This window comes from Siniperca chuatsi, linkage group LG17 (assembly GCF_020085105.1).
Source record: "Siniperca chuatsi isolate FFG_IHB_CAS linkage group LG17, ASM2008510v1, whole genome shotgun sequence".
NCBI lineage: Eukaryota > Metazoa > Chordata > Actinopteri > Centrarchiformes > Sinipercidae > Siniperca > Siniperca chuatsi.
The window spans coordinates 25,076,910-25,097,172 of record NC_058058.1 but is presented as its reverse complement, the minus strand read 5'-3'; the positions used below and the strand labels follow the sequence as shown (position 1 = coordinate 25,097,172).

Sequence of the window (20,263 nt, the reverse complement as noted above, 5' to 3'; positions counted from 1 at the left end):
TGAAAAAAGAGCATGGGTCACTAAATGTTGACTTTTCGTATTGGTCGAAGTACCGGTGCCTTTGAAAAGCAGCCACCTGATTGGTCTGTTTATCTGCGAGACGATTCGCCGTCTTTATTGCAGATGGAGGAGCCCGGAGCCGGACAGCGGGTGCTGTTGCTAGCTAATATTCGTTTTATTTCTAAATGAAAAGTATTTAACTATATAGTTTTCAAAGCACTTCAGTTAAACTCCTATTTTATTATGTTGAGTTTTCACATGAAATTGTAAGCCTATTTAATGCGTGCGTTTTGTACAGTATTTATTTTGCAGCAAGTAGCTCGGTTAGCATCTTTGTTGGAAGTTTAGGCCTACTGTGCCACCGCTTGTCGATTTTAACAATAGCCGCGATACACTCCCCTCTTCTTGTTTTGATACATTCAAAGGATTATCTTGAAAGTAAACGGCAAAAGAACATGGGAGATAAACAGGCTTGGGTACCTTTCAGCGACTGAGACATTTGTTGTGCAGACGGACTTTTAATTTCACTGGAATTTAAGACATTTTGCGACCTGCAATACAAAAATTAGGATCACAAAGGAAGATGTCCAACGGCGCAGCAGGAAGTGGGGGGCTGGCTTGGATGGTAAGTTAGTTTGTCATTCAACTAACTTATAGTTTTAAAATCTATATGGTGCATTTATCACACCTAAAAGTGTCGTGTTCACCTTAGCACAATGCACCGGGTCGGTAAAAGCTAGCATTTAAATCCCTTAGCAAGCCCACACAGTGTCTCTTCTCCTATCCAGAATACGTTATAGAGCAGCCAGCTGCGGTCTCCATTTAAATTCTACCCGGGTTAACGTTACAAAGACCGTAGCCCTGTTTTTAAAAAGATAACAACAACTGATAGGCGCAGAGACAGCCATAACTCAGGATGAGAACGGCAGTGCCGGGCTACAACGGACCAAAGAGTCCATAGTTTACGTCCTCAAAATAACGTTAAAGACAGAATCTAACTAAACGAAGAAAACTTGGCTAGCAATTGAAAGTTCCCTTGTTCATTCGTGATTTAAATATTCAATATACAATTGAGCCGTATGTCCTAACTTACGGCCACAGTCATTAGGTGCAGTGTTTATTACAGTACAGAGTATAACAGTGGGAGGGAACTGTTCAAACGTGCTGCCTACGTTAGTAAATCCCTTTGAAGCGAGTGCACTACTACAAGTTTAACTGAACTAGTTTAACTTATGAAGTTCTGAACTATGCTATGGGAGGTGTGGAACGTTACTATTGCCAATGAGCAGGAATTTTCAACGGCATAGGGGTAGACGCTTTATACAAGAGTTGTAACCAGTATGTTGGCCCAGATGCTCCCGAAGCCCCCCCAACACACACACACACACACACACACTCATAAACACAAACACAAACAAAGGCATCCTCAGAGACAGATCCCGTCTAAGTTTCTGGTCTGGGGTTGTATTTACAGTTCATTCCAGTATCAGCATGGCTTTAAGTACCAGATTTTGTGCCATGGGTGTATCAGGTATTAATTACACAGTATTTACTCAGCACAGTCTCCTTACAGCACATTCATTAATGTGGGTAAAGTTAAGCATTGGTATTTTGGAAACGTATATGGGATTTAGTTTGAATAAAATGTTCCATTTGTGGTGCAATTTCTGATGCACGTTCAACCCAAAACTAAACTTCATTTTTAATTTCAGAGATCTTTACATTTTTGCATTCCATAAGGCAAAATGTTTCTTTTTGTCTTGCATATGAAACATATAATGTTATACAAGTATATCCATTTTATTATTGATTATTCTAATTAATTGCCTTTGGATATTAGAAACATCTCACATGTTTTGCTCACCAACCAGTGACATCTGGTGGCTTGTAAAACTTACAGCAGCCCTTCAAGACTGGAGCTGAAGCACCACAATACCTCTCTGATTTAAATTATTTTAATCTCATATGTGTGCAATTAAAGTCCAAGAAGGTTTTTATTAAATCTGAAAATACTTTTGTTCAGATTAAATATAGATGTTATTGTGCAATATGTTTACAATAAAATAATTGATAAATTGTCCAAAAAGCCTAGATATGATTTTTTTTTTTGCTGACATAAATATTAATGTACCTTTTTGGTGTAATTTAGGCCCAGTGTCATTGTGGACTCATGCATTTTAACTTCATGGTTGTTATTTACATTTACAATTACTTGGCATTATCAGGTGGAAATGTTATGTCTTTCTAGTGTAAATACATATTTCTCAGTCATTCTCCTCCCTTCTTATCTTAATCTTAATGTGCTGATCACACTGCTTTACACAAACTTTAAAAACTGTCAAACGACATTAAGCGCTTTCTGGAGGGCCAGCCACCTCTGCCTTCCAATTACAGTATGACCAGTTGTGTGCTTCTGTTACTAAATCATCAAAATCACAAAGCCACAGAGAGGACTAGGGCGTTCTCCCTGTGGTGGTGAGCACTGATAATCTGCTGTCAGCAGCAGAGTCACTGTCTTGCAGGTCCTGGGTTTTTACCAGTGTTATGTGTGTATAAATAACAAAAACAATTCTGCCAAACAGGAGGCTGCGAATGGCAGAGGTGATGCCAGCAAGATGGAAGGGACCAAAAAAGACAAGGCAGGCTCCAAGTTGTCAGTGGAGCGAGTGTACCAGAAGAAGACGCAACTAGAGCACATTCTTCTCCGTCCAGACACCTACATCGGCACTGTGGAGCCCATCACCCAGGTGAGTCCATAGCAGACTGCTCTCCATTATTGACTTCAGGGATAGACTGAGTCCATTTCAGACGCACACTGTAATTCATAAACACTGCTGATTTTCCATGTTGACATTAGGTCACAAGAGGGCCTCTGGGCATTTCTCTGTAAAAGTTGATCTCGCAGTCTGCCTACTGAGGAATCTCCTTTTAGTTACATTTTCCGCCAGGTGTGATCAAAAGTAGTCACATAAATCTGGTCGACGCTTCAGCCGCCTTTGGGGGACTCTCTGTTGTCACTTAGAGAGTGTCACTGAAAACAGACAGTATAGTGATCTTAATGCTTAAAAATCACATTTTAACCCATTGTGTTTGCATGAAATATGTTCAGAAACTACATATCTAGTTATAGGCTAAATGACAGACTCACTACTTTAAACCTACATGGGGGAGAGCAAATGTGTTTCACCAGAACAGGTGTGGAGCTAGAGAGGCAGGTCATAGTAGCTAACTTTCTGATACAGCTGCCTGATAGCAGGAGGGAAAAGCTGTAAAGTTCTGCTTTTGTTACACAAATAAAACACAAGCTCTAAATCAAACATCTATAATTCAGTTTAATGACATGTAACGAAGTGTTTGTCACTGATGTAGGTCTGTGTCTCACAGTCTGTCTGAGGCAGCCTAGCACAACTACATATCTTGAAGACAGGCAGTGTGCTGTGAGGATTTACCTGTGTGACAAACTAAAGATCTGGAGTTTTCCTCTTCTGAAGGCACATCAGGAGCCAAAACAACTTTTCGGCATTTTGTTAATTTTGCAAATTACAACAGATTATTGAAAGAAACACATTTTGTGTGGTCATCTCTGGGATTATCTTCTGTCTTTCCCTCAAACGTGGCATGGCTTTGGCTGTGACATGACACCAGCCTAGCCAGTAGACGGAAACAAACTCTCATATGTAACCAATCGAGATCACAGAGGTCACAATGATTGCCCTTTGATCACTGTTTTGGGAGTCACAGATTTTGTGAAAATGTTTTGGGAGTCACAGATTTTGTGAAAATGTTTTGGGAGTCACAGATTTTGTGAAAATGTCTACATTTTGGACTGACGCAGAAATGAGCATATTCAGTGTGCTCCATTATTTGTCCAATAACACTCATTTTTATATTAATTCTTTGTTTAAAGGCAGTGTTCTATCCCATCCATTTCCCCAGCCACTTGAGTTGGTGCTGTGTCAGTCTGCCCGCATGAATGCTAACAGTAAAGGAATCGGATTAGTCTGTTTCAGTCATATGGTTCTATGGCCCGTTGTGGTTTATGTGTTGACTCAGTTCAAATTACAGCTGAAACATTTAGTCGGTTTATTGAGTAATCAGTTGGCACAAAATAATCAGTGGCAATTCTGATATTTAATTTAAGTAATGTATCAAGTTAAAATATCAAATAATTTGCTTGATCAGCTAAATTATGAAAAGACTAATCAATAGATGAATCACTAATAAAATAAGGGTTTATTGTATCCCCAGTTCAACCATATATTGGTGTCAATATCAGTAATCCAAAATCCATATCATCCTTTGAATCTTAAAATATTTCTGCTAATAAGCTGACACATGACTATGTTAACCTATCAGCTCATTGGGCTTTTTTATAGTCACTGCTACCTGTGTTGTCCACTCTGGACATGAAATGATTTGTATCTTTGTTTCAGCAAATGTGGGTTTTTGATGAAGACGTAGGAATGAACCAGAGGGAAATCACCTACGTTCCAGGACTGTACAAAATCTTTGATGAAATTCTTGGTGAGTGAATCCACACATCTTCCTTTGGCACTGTAACCTGCACAGTTTGAGATTGTCCTTTCTATAACTGGGATATTGAAGGCTTATTATCATTATAAAAATATCAGGATCATTCACTGAATCACAGTCTGCTCTTGGCACTGCTCAGTGAAAATTGTTCTAGGACTGTATGTGGAGATTAGTTTCCCTCTGTGAGCTAGTCTTTGTGTGCACTGTTTGCAGCCTGAATAGAGACACTTGTGAAATGAAAAGTTGACTGAAAAATTATTTCAGTGTTTGTGGCAGCTCACAGTCAACGCTGCAGTCTTCTTTATGTTCCCTGGTAAAGTGCAAGCTTTTCTCAGCTAAACAAAGGTTAATAAAGCGGTCGTACAGTCTATCTGTCACATAATGACTCAGTAAAATGTAGGAATAACGCTGTGCATGATGCCCCTGTTAGTAAAGTGCACCAGTGTAATCAGTTTTTAAATGATGCTGCTCAACACTGTGCTCACCGCATGGGAGTCTTGTAGATGATTGCTTTCATCTCTGCACACTTGGCCCTCTTAGCCTGTGTGTTTATAAAGGTGTTTGATTAATGACACTGTTTCATTGTCTGGATATTACTGCTGTGTCCATGTAATTACACAAGAGGCACAGGCCAGGAGTCTCAGCTAAAATAGAAGTTACAGCTTCCGTATGCCTGTGTGAAATTATATGTTTCATTTTTCGTCACTGAACTGAACCAAGTGGGGTACACGATTCTTATTCAGTTGTTTTTAATATCCATGTTGTACTTAATTTTATTCTGGTACTATCACATTGTTGTTTGGACTGCAAACAACAAGATGTAATCACTAATTGTAATCAGTCCAAGATCTTAGTGTCTGTAAGGATCTCATCAGGATGTCATCTCTCTTAAGGTTAACATAGGTTAAGGTTTGGAATGATAAGCATTCATGTCCCCAGTAGGGCTGCAACTAATGATTTTATTTTATTATCAGTTAATGGAGGGGAAGCCCAGGACACAGTCCCATAGCCTGAGGTGATAACTTTTAATTGCTTGTTTTGTCCGACCAACAGCCCAAAACCCCAAGATATTCAATTTCTAATGATTAAAAAACAGAACAGCAGCAAATCCTCACCCTGGAGAAGCTGGAACCAAAGAATGGCCTTTTTGCTTGATAAATGACTTGATATAATGATTAATATAATGTCAAAATTGTTGACGATTAATTTTCTATTGATTGATTCAACCGATTAATCAACTAATCTTTTCAGCTCTCCAATGTTGCTATTTTGTATGAAGTTGTTTGTTTTTCATGTAATTAAGTATATGAGTGTGAAAATTCATTTTTCACTTTGGAAAAAGTAGTTTTGCATAATAATCTTAACTCAAGGTCCACTCACTAGCTTTTTCTGGAGCTTTCAACTGCATCTCATGGTCCTCATCAGTGCTTCATCTACCCATTGTTGTAGACTGTGAGATGCAGTTGGACCTTGAGTTAAGGTAAGGCTCTACGAAAAGAAAGATGTGTTTAACAGACACAAGAGGTTGTACAAGTCATATTTAAAGCCCCTACACAGCCATATTCCACCCACGCAGGTGTTTTCACTTGTGTTGTTGCCTGATTAGACCTCTTTTTAGGGATTATGTGGTTATAAACAGACTATGTTGATTGACATGTCCCTCATTCTCTGGCGGGACAAGTTATGCAGTTAACATTCTTGATTTCATAGAGTTTGGTGACATCACGTAACTCCCAGCGTAGCTCCACACAACTTACACCTGACTAGAGCTCTAATCAGCCAGAGCGGTTGAAAATGCCTGTGTGGGTGTGGAGGGCCTTTAAGTTGATTATCCTGTGAGCACTCATTTGCAGCAGTAGTTCTTTATATATCTTTATGCGATGAGTGAAATAGAGCAATTATTTTTTTCTTTTAGTGTAGTACCAAAACAACTTGATGATTAATCAATTAGGTGACTAATCCTTTAAGTCATTGATCAAGCAAAAATGTAGAACATTTTCTGGTTCAAGCTTGTCAAATGTGAGAATTGTTACCTTTTTTCTGTTGTTTTGAATATCTTTGGATGTTGGACCGTTGGTCAGACAACGCAAGAGATTTGACGACGTCACCTTGGAATCTGGGAAATTCTGATCAGCACTTTTTGGTATTTTCATGTATATTACAGACTAAGACAGACAAAAAAACAGGTTCATTGATTCTGAAAATAATATATAGTTGCAGGCAGCCAAAGTTCAGTATTTCAGAATGATGTTGGTTATTTCTGTGTATAACTTTTTATTTTGATGTTTTTTTTCCTTGACAGTCAATGCAGCAGACAACAAACAAAGGGACAAGAACATGACTGCCATTAAGATCACCATTGATCCGTGAGTATAGTGTTTCAAAATATAATTACCAAAAAAGAGTATGCTAAGTAGAGTGTGTACCTTTTTCAAAATACTGTATATCACTTCCGCATGTTGGATTTTGACTAAAGATTTATATGTTCTGTCTTGTTCCATGGCCAGCTTTAATGTAAATGTATTTGTAACTATTATGAGCTCATTAGACTGTGATTTGGTTTTCTTTATCAGTAAGGTTTGATGGTGATAGTCTGGCTTCAAGCTTGACCCTGCCTGTTTGCAGATGGCTGTTTTCTTCATGCATATAACCAGGGCTTGGTGGATACATTGAGTAGATGGAGGAGGTTTGAGACATGGGTCCAGGCGTAACTACTGTATAATGAGCCTGTGCTAAAATGCACTGAGCTCTTGTTTTTATATGCGGTTCACCTCCAGCCTGCCAACTGCATCCACATGTGACTGCTTAAACAGCAGCGCGTCCTTCAGCCGAGCTGCTGCTCTCTCTAACTCCCCTGCTGTATAAATGATACCATTAGCCCTGCCGCACTCAGGTCTCTGCTGCTAATGTGGTTTTATAGAGATGTTAATGCTCCTCTTCACAGCTCCCTCAGCCTGTTTGTGGGTGAGCTAATTAAGAACTGGTGTCATTATTTTGAGTCACCACAAACTTAACTGCATCATATCGTATCAGGGGTGGGGGGCACTGGAAGATGTCATAGATTTTTTTTTTAAAGAGCAAACCCTGTTTTTGCTTGAAAACAACCCCTTCACATAATCAAAAATGCATTTACACCCAGACCCAGACACACCCCACCATTACCTTGTGACCATTGACAATCCCACCCTCCCTCATAGCTCTGACAGATCCTTGCTCCAGTGTCCCTCTATCTATCTTTCCTCCTAAACTGGACGCATGCTTTAGCAGTGTTAGTTCCTAGATAAAACATCTGTCGGTCATCCAGAATTCCTAGACCCCTAGTTAAAGTACTACATACTAACTCTCATTTGAACATGTATACTGGTTGCGAAATGGCTCCTTTTTCACTCATGTGACCTGAAGTGTATGTTTTACTAACAGACATCGAAAGCAATAACTTGAGTCCCCCCAAATCTCCCACCTTCACTGATCACAGTCAAGACAGTGGTTCAGAGCTGGACTTGTATGAACTGCTAAGTCAGTGCGACCTCAGCAGACGCAGCAGAGGCAATGGAGAGATAGAATAGGGATGTTAATGGTTTGTAGGGAGGATGTAGAGTTGCCCCAAAATGTACAGTATATTCTCTATATCTCCGCTATGGTAGGGAGGGGGGTTTTGGTCTGTTTGGTGTACAGGACAGAATTTCTTGATTTTTCTGTGGGGAAAAAGCAAATAACTACTGTTGCAAGTAACTCTATAGACTGTGACCAGAACTAATTAATAGTGTAATAAATTGGAAATGGAAAATGTTTTTCTACAAAACCTTTTTTTTTTTCAAAATAAGCCAAACTTCTCAAATGCATCTGTATTAATTAATGCAAAGAAGCCATACAAGAACTTTGCCTAGATAAAATAGAGTCTAAAATTTGCATAATTCAATTAAATCAAAAACTCTTTGATGAAAGAATAAGTAAACAAAACTATAGTATTCTATTCATATAGCCTCTGTAACTCATCTATGCTCTTTATTCTGCCTCCACCAGTGAGTCCAACACCATTTGTATCTGGAACAATGGTAAAGGAATACCTGTGGTGGAGCACAAGGACGAGAAGATGTACGTCCCAGCTCTCATTTTTGGTCACCTGCTCACCTCGAGCAACTATGATGATGATGAGAAAAAGGTCACAGGTGAGAAGAGCCATGTTTTTTTTGTTTTTTTTTTGTCTTTTGTTTTTGTTAGGTTTATTTTTGGGGGCTTTCTGCCTTTTGTTTTATTTGCTAGGGACAGCTGAAGAGAGACAGGAAATGTGGGTTGGGGGGGGGTGACATGCAGCAAAGGGCCGTGAGTTTTATTGCTAACTGCTATCTGCAATGCTAATTGTTTGTATGGTCCAAGGTGGAAGGAACGGGTACGGTGCTAAACTCTGCAACATCTTCAGTACCAAGTTCACAGTGGAAACTGCCTGCAAGGAATACAGACACAGTTTCAAACAGGTGAGGATGTCTCTTCTGTTAAAGGTGCTTTGATAGTTTGATATTGTCACACCACCAAACAAATGACACGAGGGTCGAATGTTAATTGTTAGTATTTATTTAAAGGTCCAGTGTGTAGGATTTAGTGGCATCTAGTGGTGAAATTGCAGTTTGCAACCATTTGAATACCGCTCGTCTCACCGACCCCCTCCAAGCGTGTAGGAGAAACTACGGTGGCCGTGAAACACACGAAAGGCCCTCTCTAGAGTGTTTGGTTTGTCCGTTCTGGGCTACTGTAGAAACATGGCGGTGCAACATGGCGACCTCTGTGGAAAGGGACCCGCTCCCTCTGTAGATAAAAACGGCTCATTCTAAGGTAACAAAAACACAATTATATTTATTTTCAGGTGATTATACACTAATGAAAACATACTTATGAATATTATATTCCATTTCTGCCAATAGCTCCTCCTAAATGTTCCACACTGGACCTTTAAATTATGACTACTATTCCCATTGCTTGTCACAAAGAGGATATTTGCTTCTTTGGTCAAAGATTATCTTCTCCACTATACTAAAAGATAAATTAGTTGTCTGTAATAATCAATGTGTTTTTCATTTCATCGCCACCCTCCCTCTGAAAACTTAAGTGTTGTTTTTGCAATAAGAACAGTGCATATTTCCTGATTTGTACTGTAAATACAGTAAATGCTGTAATTCCTGTCATGTCTGTCCATGTGACTGATCTCATTGTAGCAAATTGTAATATAAAATCTTCACCAGTGCCACTTGATATTTGAATTAAGTAATTGCTGTTTTATAGGGTTTTGACATGTGGTCATATTTGGGGTAAGGTTATGTATATTATCACCTTTTGTGGTTGGCCCCTCCAGGGCTGTATGGGCACAATTGTTAAGTCACCAGGTGTTTCATATCATGGTTGATGGGAGATGGACTAAATGCACTCGATACAGCAAGGGTGGTCTGAGTTTAAGAGGATCATGCGTGTGTGTGTGTGTGTGTGTGTGTACGGTGCATCTGGAAAGTATTCACAGCGCTTCACTTTTTCCACATTTTGTTATGTTACAGCCTTATTCCAAAATGGATTAAATTCATTATTTTCCTCAAAATTCTACAAACAATACCCCATAATGACAACGTGAAAGAAGCTTGTTTGAAATCTTTGCACATTTATTAAAGATAACAACAACAACAAAAAAACACATGTACATAAGTATTCACAGCCTTTGCTCAATACTTTGTTGAAGCATCTTTGGCACCAATTACAGCCTCAAGGCTTTTTGAGTATGATGCTACAAGCTTGGCACACCTATTTTTGAGCAGTTTCTCCCAGTCTTCTTTGCAGGAGCTCTCAGGCTCCATCAGGTTGGATGGGGAGCGTTGGTGCACAGCCATTTTCAGATCTCTCCAGAGATGTTCAATCGGGTTCAAGCCTGGGCTCTGGCTGGGCCACTCGAGGACATTCACAGAGTCCCGTAGCCACTCCTTTGTTATCTTGGGCGTGTGCTGAGGGTCGTTGTCCTGTTGGAAGATGAACCTTCGCCCCAGTCTGAGGTTCAGAGCGCTCTGCAGCAGGTTTTCATCAAGGATGTCTCTGTACATTGCTGCATTCATCTTTCCCTCGATCCTGACTAGTCTCCCAGTTCCTGCCACTGAAAAACATCCCCACAGCATGATGCTACCACCACCATGCTTCACTGTAGGGATGGTATTGGCCAGGTGATGAGCGGTGCCTGGTTTCCTCCAGACATGACGCTTGCCATTCAGGCCAAAGAGTTCAATCTGTTTCGTCAGACCAGAGAATTTAGTTGTCATTATGTCATATATGTTTGTAGAAGTTTGAGGAAAATAATGAATTTAATCCATTTTGGAATAAGGCTGTAACATAACAATATGTATATATATATATATATACAGTTGTATGCAAAAGTTTAGGAACCCCTGACAATTTCCATGATTTTCATTTATAAATATTTGGGTGTTTCGATCAGCAATTTCATTTTGATCTATCAAATAACTGAAGGACACAGTAATATTTCAGTAGTGAAATGAGGTTTATTGGATTAACAGAAAATGTGCAATATGCATCAAAACGAAATTAGACAGGTGCACATATGTATGTGTGTATGTGTATGTGTGTATATATATATATATGTGTATATGTATATAGATGTGTGTGTGTGTATATGGGTGTATGTTACAATGTGTTTTACCATCCTCAGACGTGGCAGAACAACATGACCAAGACTTCTGACCCCAAGATCAAGTTTTTTGACGGGGACGATTTCACCTGCGTGACTTTCCAGCCAGACCTGGCCAAGTTCAAGATGGAGAAACTGGACAAGGATATTGTAGCGCTTCTTACCCGCAGAGCATATGATATAGCCGGCTCCTGCAGGGGGGTTAAAGTCACGCTGAACGGGAAAAAATTACCTGTAAGTATCTTTCTCCATCTCATTGCGCATTTTTTTCTTTGTTGTACTGTACTAGCTATTAACCAGGTTTTAGGTTTTCTGTAATTTACAGCTTCTGATGATGAGTAGCAAATTGCATTATGTTGTGTAGACCTGATTTAGAGATTCCTGTGCGTAAGACGTCATGTAATTTTCACTACTCTGTTGCTCTGAGTTTCTCTTTTTAACATAAAAACTGTTCCCACTCGCTAGTTAATTCCAGCTGGTTCTACTTTGCCGTTTTGTCTTTAGCTGTTAAGCCACTGTCAGTGAAACACAACACTTCAGTTACTTGTGTTTTCACATTAAAATCCTTACCTTACTTACCTATACTGGTAGGTTTTCAATGTGAAACATTTGATGTACAGTACTTACCTTCTTTAGACTGTGTGGAGTGCTTCACATAGTTGATACTGTGAAGTTCAGCTTCACAAGCCTCAATGGAAGAGTTACCATCAGTACAAACACATTTCAAAGTAACACAGAAGTAGAAAGCTGAATATAAAGTTTGAAAAGGTATAGGTCAGTTTAAGCTGCACTTTGGGGCTTACCAGTTAAATATGCATAACACATCATAAAATGTGTTTTTAGTTGAACATCCTTCCAGTTAAACTGTGGTTGCAAATTCACAGATCTGCATACTTGTGTATATGTCATTTTTCATGACAATTGTTCAACCCTTGAGACTTTTTGTTTTGGTCTGCACACCTTTTGACCAGCTGAACTTGGAGAGTTAAACCATCATATTTCACATGGGCAGAAATTGCTTGGACAAGATTTAATATAATGGCAGTTGTCATTGAATTGTTAATTATTTTTTTAAATGTATTGTTTAAATAAATGATAAATATTATCTATAGTAATTTATAACACATTTTCTGCAGCGATGGTCCATGACTTATGACAGGCCTGAGAGCAGTTGTGAGTTAGCAGTTGTTGTTTTTTTTTTTTTTTAAAGGTGTTACGAAGGTGAATATTACTTATTGAACCTAACTTGCATCTTTCCTTTCTGTCACTGAAGGTTAATGGTTTCCGCAGCTATGTGGATCTGTATGTGAAAGACAAACTGGACGAGACGGGTGTGGCCCTGAAGGTGGTGAATGAGACTGTAAATGAGCGGTGGGAGGTTTGCCTCACCCTGAGCGAGAAGGGATTCCAACAAATCAGCTTTGTTAACAGCATCGCCACTACCAAGGTATCTAAATATCAACAATGGAAAACTGGTAGAGGTGGTATAAGTAAACTTGGAAGAAAAGAGTAAAAATGTGTTTCTAACACTGAGGGTGTGTATGTTTCAGGGTGGCAGACACATTGACTATGTGGTGGACCAGATAGTGGCCAAACTTATTGAAGTGGTGAAGAAGAAGAACAAGGCAGGAGTGTCAGTCAAACCCTTCCAGGTAGGGTTACGAATGATTTTATGCAACATTTCTAACTCAAGGCAACTGTGGTGGTTTCATTGCAGACATGTGTTGAAAACCGATCGACTTTCCTCTCATTTGTGCTTCAGGTGAAAAACCACATCTGGGTGTTTGTGAACGCACTGATCGAGAACCCCAGCTTTGACTCCCAGACCAAGGAGAATATGACTCTCCAGACCAAGAACTTTGGGTCCAAGTGCCTTCTGTCAGACAAGTTTATCAGGGCTGTAAGGACACTTCTCATTCGCTTTTAACTCCTCACTTGGTTTCTCCTGTAAAATTGCTGGGAATCAGTCATGAAAGGCTTTCGTCTCTTTGTCACCCACAGGCAACCAACTGTGGGATTGTTGAGAGTATACTCAACTGGGTGAAGTTCAAAGCTCAGATACAGCTGAATAAGAAGTGCTCATCTGTGAAGCACAGCAAGATCAAAGGGATCCCCAAGCTAGACGACGCCAATGACGCAGGTTTGTTAACAGTGTGATTATTTATTAATGTGTAAAAGAATGTGTTACCCTGAATGTCCACCACTGATGGCAGAGCTGTGGTTGTTACCTCTTAAAATAAATCATAAATATTGATGTGAGAAAAGTGAGAGAGGTTTACAGAGCACATTATTGCTCACAAGGCATTTCAAGGTTTCAAGAGTGCATTATTTGCACATTTTGGGTATTTCTTTAATCAGTACATGATATAGACTTAATGGACACTTGTGTGAGTTGAATATGGAATATTGAATATAACATTTTTTCTCTAATAGCTATTTGCCTCAACTGGAGAGTGAACCAGGCATTTATTTCTAGTCTTCCATGATTTCTAAGAATATTTTAACGTATTTTATTAAGACATATAGCTCTTTTGATTCTGGTTGCTATTAATGCTAACTTTTTTCATGTTAACATGTTGTCGTGATAAATTCAGGATGATGTGTATTTTTACAGCACTAATTCCAACAACAGAGTCATGTCATACTCACTGCTCTGTTGCTCTGAGTTGTTGTTTTTAACAGAAAACTGTTCTCATTCACGTATTCGTTTCAGTCATTCTACTTTGCCGTTTTTTGGTAAGCTATCAGTTAAATTCAACAGTTCTTGTGCCTATGTTTTTACATTACAAGTCTTCAAGCCCTCCCTTTCCAACAGAAACTTGGTGAAGCAAAGTGGTGATGATGGCTGAATTCTATTTAGCTGATTCAGTTTCAGGGTATCTGGTATTGTGCATGCTGGCTCGCTGTCACACTGTCATGGCTTATTAGGACACTTGAATAGAATGAAGCCATCTTTAATGTTTAGGGATGTCCCAATCGAGTTTTTTTTTTTATCCCGATCCTTTAATATTGGGTATCTGCCAAAACCAAGTCCGATCAGATACTTAAAGCAGAAGAAGATATGCAGTCTTGGTTGAATATGTATTTGGCACATTAAAACAACAGCTGCAGACTACTGCATTTGGCACACCTTATTTTTCACGAGCTACTTGATCCAAAAACTGAAGATCTTCGTTCAAAACTATCAAGTTGATACTCCTAAATTATTGATATGATATAAATGAAAGCTCAGTTAGGACATTGCGATTTCTGAAATTGACGTAGCGTGATCTGCTAGAGAGAAGACGTATCACTCTGTTGGAGTTGTTGGAGCTACAGAAACACTCGTCTACTCACGTTTGTACAGTGGTGTAACAGAGTGGAGGTTCTTCCCTTACAAATGATCTTTGGCTGAGTACAGACACCTGCTGCAGAGAGCACTTTAACCATAAAACAAAGAAGTTTAATTTTGTACTGTCATTGAGTTAGTTACACAATTAACCATGAACATGAATGTTCTGTACCCTGCTCTCTGCTAAAGAGAAAATGAGTGTTAGAGTCTGAGAGAACCCGTTTATTTTGCCAACCACAGTGAGAATTCTGACTTGCACTGGTGCGCCCGAATAATTTTGCACTGTCACATGCTCATCACCCACATATGCAGTGAAATGCTCGCACTGTAGGCTGTCGTAAAGGAGAGCAGCGTTTCAGCACTAGCCGGGTGAGGTAGACAAAAACAGTACAGTAAAGAATGGATCCGATTTTGATATGCTATATTTTAGCCGATACCAATCCACGAAAATATGCCCGGATCGGCTCCGATACCGATCCTTAGGATCGGGACATCTCTAATGTTATTAGTAACGCCTGTGCTTTTCCTACTATGAACTCAAAATGTCTGCTGTGAAAAAGGCCTATTGTGTGAGACTTTCTGAGAATTAACTGTAATTTTGCATCATAGCCATCCAGAAAACTATACAATGATACACAGTGATTAAATTATTAATCTTTTATATATCCATGTCCTAGGTGGCAAACACTCCTCTGAATGCACACTCATCCTCACTGAGGGAGACTCAGCCAAGTCTCTGGCTGTCTCTGGACTAGCAGTCATTGGGCGTGATCGCTTCGGAGTGTTCCCACTGAGAGGAAAGATCCTAAATGTGCGAGAGGCAACACACAAGCAGGTATAAGACTGGATGATTGTGAAATTTTTCCCACAGAAATGTGTTGGAGAAAGTAGTAATGACCACCAAACCTGCAGATTGTGGACAAAATAAACGAAACACCATGTGGAAAAGCTGTTGTTAAGACATTGTAGTAACTAAACTTTTCTTACAGACACAGTTGTTAGAATGATTGGGTCTGAGCTTTAATTCTGACAACTGGCAACTTCAATATGTCAGCTAACATGGAAGCAAGAGGCAGATTATAGAGTTCCAGACATAGCAAACAGTTTGAGCAGAGTCACAGGTTAAAGCTCACCAACAGGCACAGACAAATTGAACAGAAAAGGTTGCTATACGCCACACAAGCACAGCTTCAAAAATGACACTTCTGTGACCCAGTCGCTTCACAAAGCTAGAATATATGCAGGGCTGCCATATGGAATCTGCTTCTGTGTGAGTACAGTTCAGAAAGACACATAACCAGGTAGAAGGAGAATAAAATGTGGACCCTGAGTAATGAAAATGTAATATGGTGTGATGAGTGGTTCACCCTTTTCCCCACATCTTAGTTTGTTTACTGGTTGAAAGCCATGGTTGCCCTCAATGCCCCACACTGTCTGTAGCCAAATGTTAAACATCTATAATGTTACGGTGTAGTCCCTCATTCGTCCAGGAGTGTGTCTATCGTAGAAAAGGTTTCAGTCGTAGTCATCTGGACACTGTTTTCAGAATCAAGACGTTTTGGCACCCATCCGGATCAATTGAGAATGACTTCCGGATGGAAGCCGAAACGTCTTTGTGAGTGCAACAAGCTAACTCACTAGCTTAGGACTTCAAAGTTCTTTTGTACTCAACACAAAACGTCAGTGAATAAAAGTCTCGAATCCAAAGTTCTTCGTTTGACTGTTTAATTATGAATCTCGAATCATAAAAAATTTAAACTTAGGACCTTTACTTTTCTTACAAATTAACTGTGTAGTTCCGTGTAGGTCAAAAGACTGTGTTGCTCCAGAGTCCAGTGGCTTCTGACTGTTTCGCAGGGTTCTATTTCTTTCATACTAAATCTAACAGCCAATCAAATTGCATTATACTAGATCACTGGCTAACTGTTTACATTCCAATTTCTACGTTTCATTTGCAACACAGGTTTTTCTCAGATTTACAAAATAAACTCAAAATATTATTACTTCCATAGAAAGTAGTAAAGTAGAAATCAACAGTCTTGATTCTGAAAACAGTGTCCAGATGACTACGACTGAAACCTTTTCTACCATCTATAATGTTATTTAGAGTTCTTGAGGCCTCAGTGGTTGCATGTTTGTGTTTTGGGTAAGGATTATAAGGAAATGTTCCCATTATTCAGGATCATAATGCCCCAAAATGCACTGCTAAATAAATTGAAGGGTGGTGTCATGAAAGCTAGGATGAAGTTGCAGCCAAAATCTGTGTAGACTGGGATTTATTCTCAGTGGGAATAATCTCCTTCACTTTCACATAATCAATTGATTCAAAATTCATATAAAAATATTGCTTAATGAATCTTGCATCTGACATGACCTTTTTTGTCAACAGATCATGGAAAATGCTGAGATTAATAACATTATCAAAATCGTTGGCCTCCAATACAAGAAGAGCTACGACGACCCAGAGTCACTGAGGAGCCTGCGCTATGGCAGGATCATGATCATGACAGATCAGGTGACCTGCCTCATGGCCACTCACGCAGCTTTCGTATAATTAATGGCTGTTCAACCAGTAGTTCTAACATGCATTGTCTTGTTCCAGGATCAAGATGGCTCCCACATCAAAGGTCTGCTTATCAACTTCTTCCACCACAACTGGCCATCCCTATTGAAACACACATTCCTGGAGGAGTTTATCACACCCATTGTCAAAGTAAGAGAGAGACTCACACATACAGTACATTACCATCTCAATATACCTGATAACAAGCAGCACTGAGCTGCAAAATGTGCTGGTAATACTCCTTAATATGAGACATATTTGAAGCGCACCAGACCTTCTGTTACACACAAAATTGCCCATAATTGTCAAATATCCAGATGAAGCAACTTGAAGCTGCAGCAGGTGATAAAGGGGCTATGTGTCTCTGCACTGCTCTTTTTAAAATAAGACTCCACCAATTTTACACATCAAAGTCTGTTTCCAGGTGTTGGGGAGTACTACTGCATAAGTGAAAAAGGCCTTTTTTGTCTCCATAGGGAGCTGTGTCAAGTCTGATAAATGTCCTCAAGTGATGTCACTTGAGTCGGCGTCGATTGGGTCTGAAAAATCTGGGGGTGTGGAGTTAGAAAGAAGTGAGCTTACCAGACCTCGGTAGCCCGCTCCTCATCCGTCTCTGCTTGAGGCTAGTGGCTCAAGGCTACTTTAGCCGCTACTAGCATAACACAACTGAATCTCAGAGGAACTGTTGATGGCAGAGTTGCATTGTGGGTAATGCAGGCGCCAGGGTGTGACAAGGAAGAAGAATAAAAAAGATGTTATCTCTGGTTCTGCTGAATCGGTTTTTTTAACCCCCCAAAGTGTCCATCATGAGCCCGATGATGTTATAGGAGTGAAATGCTAAATCGGTGGAGCGCTCTTTTAAGGGATTGTTTGCATCACATGTCAATTTGCATGAAATATTTGGTGGACATGATGAAAACTCAACACAATAAAGTAAAGCTGTACCTCACTGTTAATTGGTTGTCTGCAGGTGACCAAGAACAAGCAGGAGCTGGCCTTCTACAGCATTCCAGAGTTTGATGAGTGGAAGAAACAGACAGAGAACTATAAAACCTGGCACATAAAGTACTACAAAGGTTTGCTACTCAAGTATTTAAATATATCAGTATAAACTTTACAAATGAAAATTTGTATAAATTCTAAAGTTCCTTCTGTTGTTTGAAAATGTGTTTGATTTAAAAATGTAAAATTTATGTTCCAGGTTTGGGTACAAGTACAAGCAAAGAGGCAAAAGAATACTTTTCTGACATGGAGAAGCATCGCATCACATTCAGATACAGCGGTGCAGAGGACGACGCTGCCATTACTCTGGTGAGTTTAATGCTACAGTTACGTACAGTTAGATCTCTAGTGGAGCGGAGTTGTGAAAAACACCTTCCAATATAATGCACAGTCAAACACCACCATTAAGTACGGTGTAAAGTGAAAATTTAGTAGAACTGAATCAGCTCCTCCCTGACATAATTAAAGGCAAGATCTGTTGCAGGGATATTCTATTGGATAGCATTACACTGTACAGGGGGTTCTATCGGGCAGCATGGTGGCTCAGTGGTTAGCACTGTCGCCTCACAGCAAGAAGGCGTGTGTTTCCTTCCACCATCAAAAACATGTACGTTAGGTTAATTCTCCTGTCAGTGCCCCTGACCAAGCCTCGCTTAGTGCCAATATTATACATGACATTTGGTAGCAAAACAATACTTACCTTACCTTTTCAACAAAAAACTGGCTTTTCATTTGATTTGATTTGAAAAGGTTATCAAATATAAATATTGGCCAAACACATGCATATGTACAAGAACTTTGCTTAAATTAAATATTTAAAACAAAATTATGATTTAAATCAGAAACTGATTTTTTTATTTATTTTTTTTAAAAAACAAGTATAGAAGTGTACGAATATTAGCAAGCAGTTAGTACTTTGATACTCTGCTCTAAACACATTATGGTCCATACAAAAAAAACATATGAAAAAGTATGCGGTAAATGGAGGCTGAGCTGCAGTGTTGTGGTTGTTTTGCTTCAGGCCTTCAGTAAGAAGAAGACCGATGACAGGAAGGAGTGGCTGACTAACTTCATGGAGGACAGACGCCAGAGGAGGATGCACGGCCTGCCGGAGGTTTGTGGCTTTGTGTGTGTGTGTGTGTGTGTGTGTGTGTGTGTGTGTGAAGATGTTTTGGTTTTTATGTGTTCTCCTCCCACTGTGGGAATTCTTTGGACCGAGCTATGTGATTAGGTGGAATTTGATCATTGCTGAAATGTCCCTAAAAGACCAATCATTATAGATTTGTTGACTTGGAAAACTTTCAGCAGGTTTATACCTGTGCTAAGACTAACCTAAAACCACTCTGATGAAGCATTATACCACTGATTGAAGTATGTTTATTAATTTTTATTTTTATTGGGGGTTTTTCCAGCAATACCTGTATGGAACTCAGGCCAGGCACCTTTCCTACAATGACTTCATCAACAAAGAGCTGATTCTGTTCTCCAACTCTGACAATGAGAGATCCATTCCATCCTTGGTTGACGGTTTGTATACTCACTCCATATCTGAGAACTGTTTGGTGTACTACTTTTCTGTAGGGATCTTCCTTTTCCTTAAGTCATAGTGAAAGAATCATTAACACCACCAACCCAAAAAGTAATTCTTTTGTAAAACTATTATGATTAAATCCATCACTATCTGTTCTGACTCTGGAAGAATGGTGATGTGTTGATGATGGGATGTATGTATTGTTTGCAGGTTTAAAGCCAGGCCAGAGGAAGGTGCTGTTCACCTGCTTGAAGAGGAACGACAAGAGGGAAGTGAAGGTAGCACAGCTGGCCGGTTCAGTGGCAGAGATGTCTGCCTACCATCATGGAGAGGTACAGTAAACTCAATGTCTTGAAGACATGTGACACAGTGTATGGAGTGTCATTATAACAATGGGGAAGATGAGTAGTGTGACCCCCCCTCCTGTGCTCCTATTTTAGCAGGCATGCTTTAGATTTCTTTTTCTTTGTCATGTTTGCTGTATGACAGACATTTATTCTGACAACAGTGTTATCTGTATAAGAAGTAGTTTGGGGTTGGCATGTTAATATTAAAATGGGAGTGTGTGTTTATTGGTCTTTTTACATCCTCATAACAAATGACTGAATCTTAAGATTTTTCACTTTA

At 39.5% G+C, this 20,263-nt stretch overlaps 1 protein-coding gene across 3 annotated transcripts in view; it reads left to right on the top strand.

The window, feature by feature from the left end:
• The first annotated feature begins 102 nt into the window (after nt 1-102).
• top2b (DNA topoisomerase II beta) overlaps nt 103-20,263 on the top strand; it is a 34,580-nt gene continuing 14,419 nt past the window's right edge. Inside the window, exons 1-19 of one of the 3 annotated variants that reach the window (XM_044171214.1) lie at nt 103-625; nt 2,583-2,747; nt 4,434-4,524; nt 6,836-6,899; nt 8,557-8,702; nt 8,911-9,008; nt 11,231-11,443; nt 12,483-12,656; nt 12,760-12,861; nt 12,972-13,109; nt 13,211-13,349; nt 15,218-15,375; nt 16,930-17,055; nt 17,143-17,253; nt 18,074-18,179; nt 18,305-18,414; nt 19,127-19,219; nt 19,518-19,632; nt 19,847-19,968. In XM_044171214.1, the coding sequence (XP_044027149.1) occupies nt 584-625; nt 2,583-2,747; nt 4,434-4,524; nt 6,836-6,899; nt 8,557-8,702; nt 8,911-9,008; nt 11,231-11,443; nt 12,483-12,656; nt 12,760-12,861; nt 12,972-13,109; nt 13,211-13,349; nt 15,218-15,375; nt 16,930-17,055; nt 17,143-17,253; nt 18,074-18,179; nt 18,305-18,414; nt 19,127-19,219; nt 19,518-19,632; nt 19,847-19,968 (2,313 nt within the window). In that variant the 5' untranslated portion in view covers nt 103-583. Of the gene's footprint in view, nt 626-2,582; nt 2,748-4,433; nt 4,525-6,835; nt 6,900-8,556; nt 8,703-8,910; nt 9,009-9,813; nt 9,837-11,230; nt 11,444-12,482; nt 12,657-12,759; nt 12,862-12,971; nt 13,110-13,210; nt 13,350-15,217; nt 15,376-16,929; nt 17,056-17,142; nt 17,254-18,073; nt 18,180-18,304; nt 18,415-19,126; nt 19,220-19,517; nt 19,633-19,846; nt 19,969-20,263 lie in introns of those variants that run through there. The other 2 variants (XM_044171213.1, XM_044171215.1) reach the window with 2 other exon arrangements.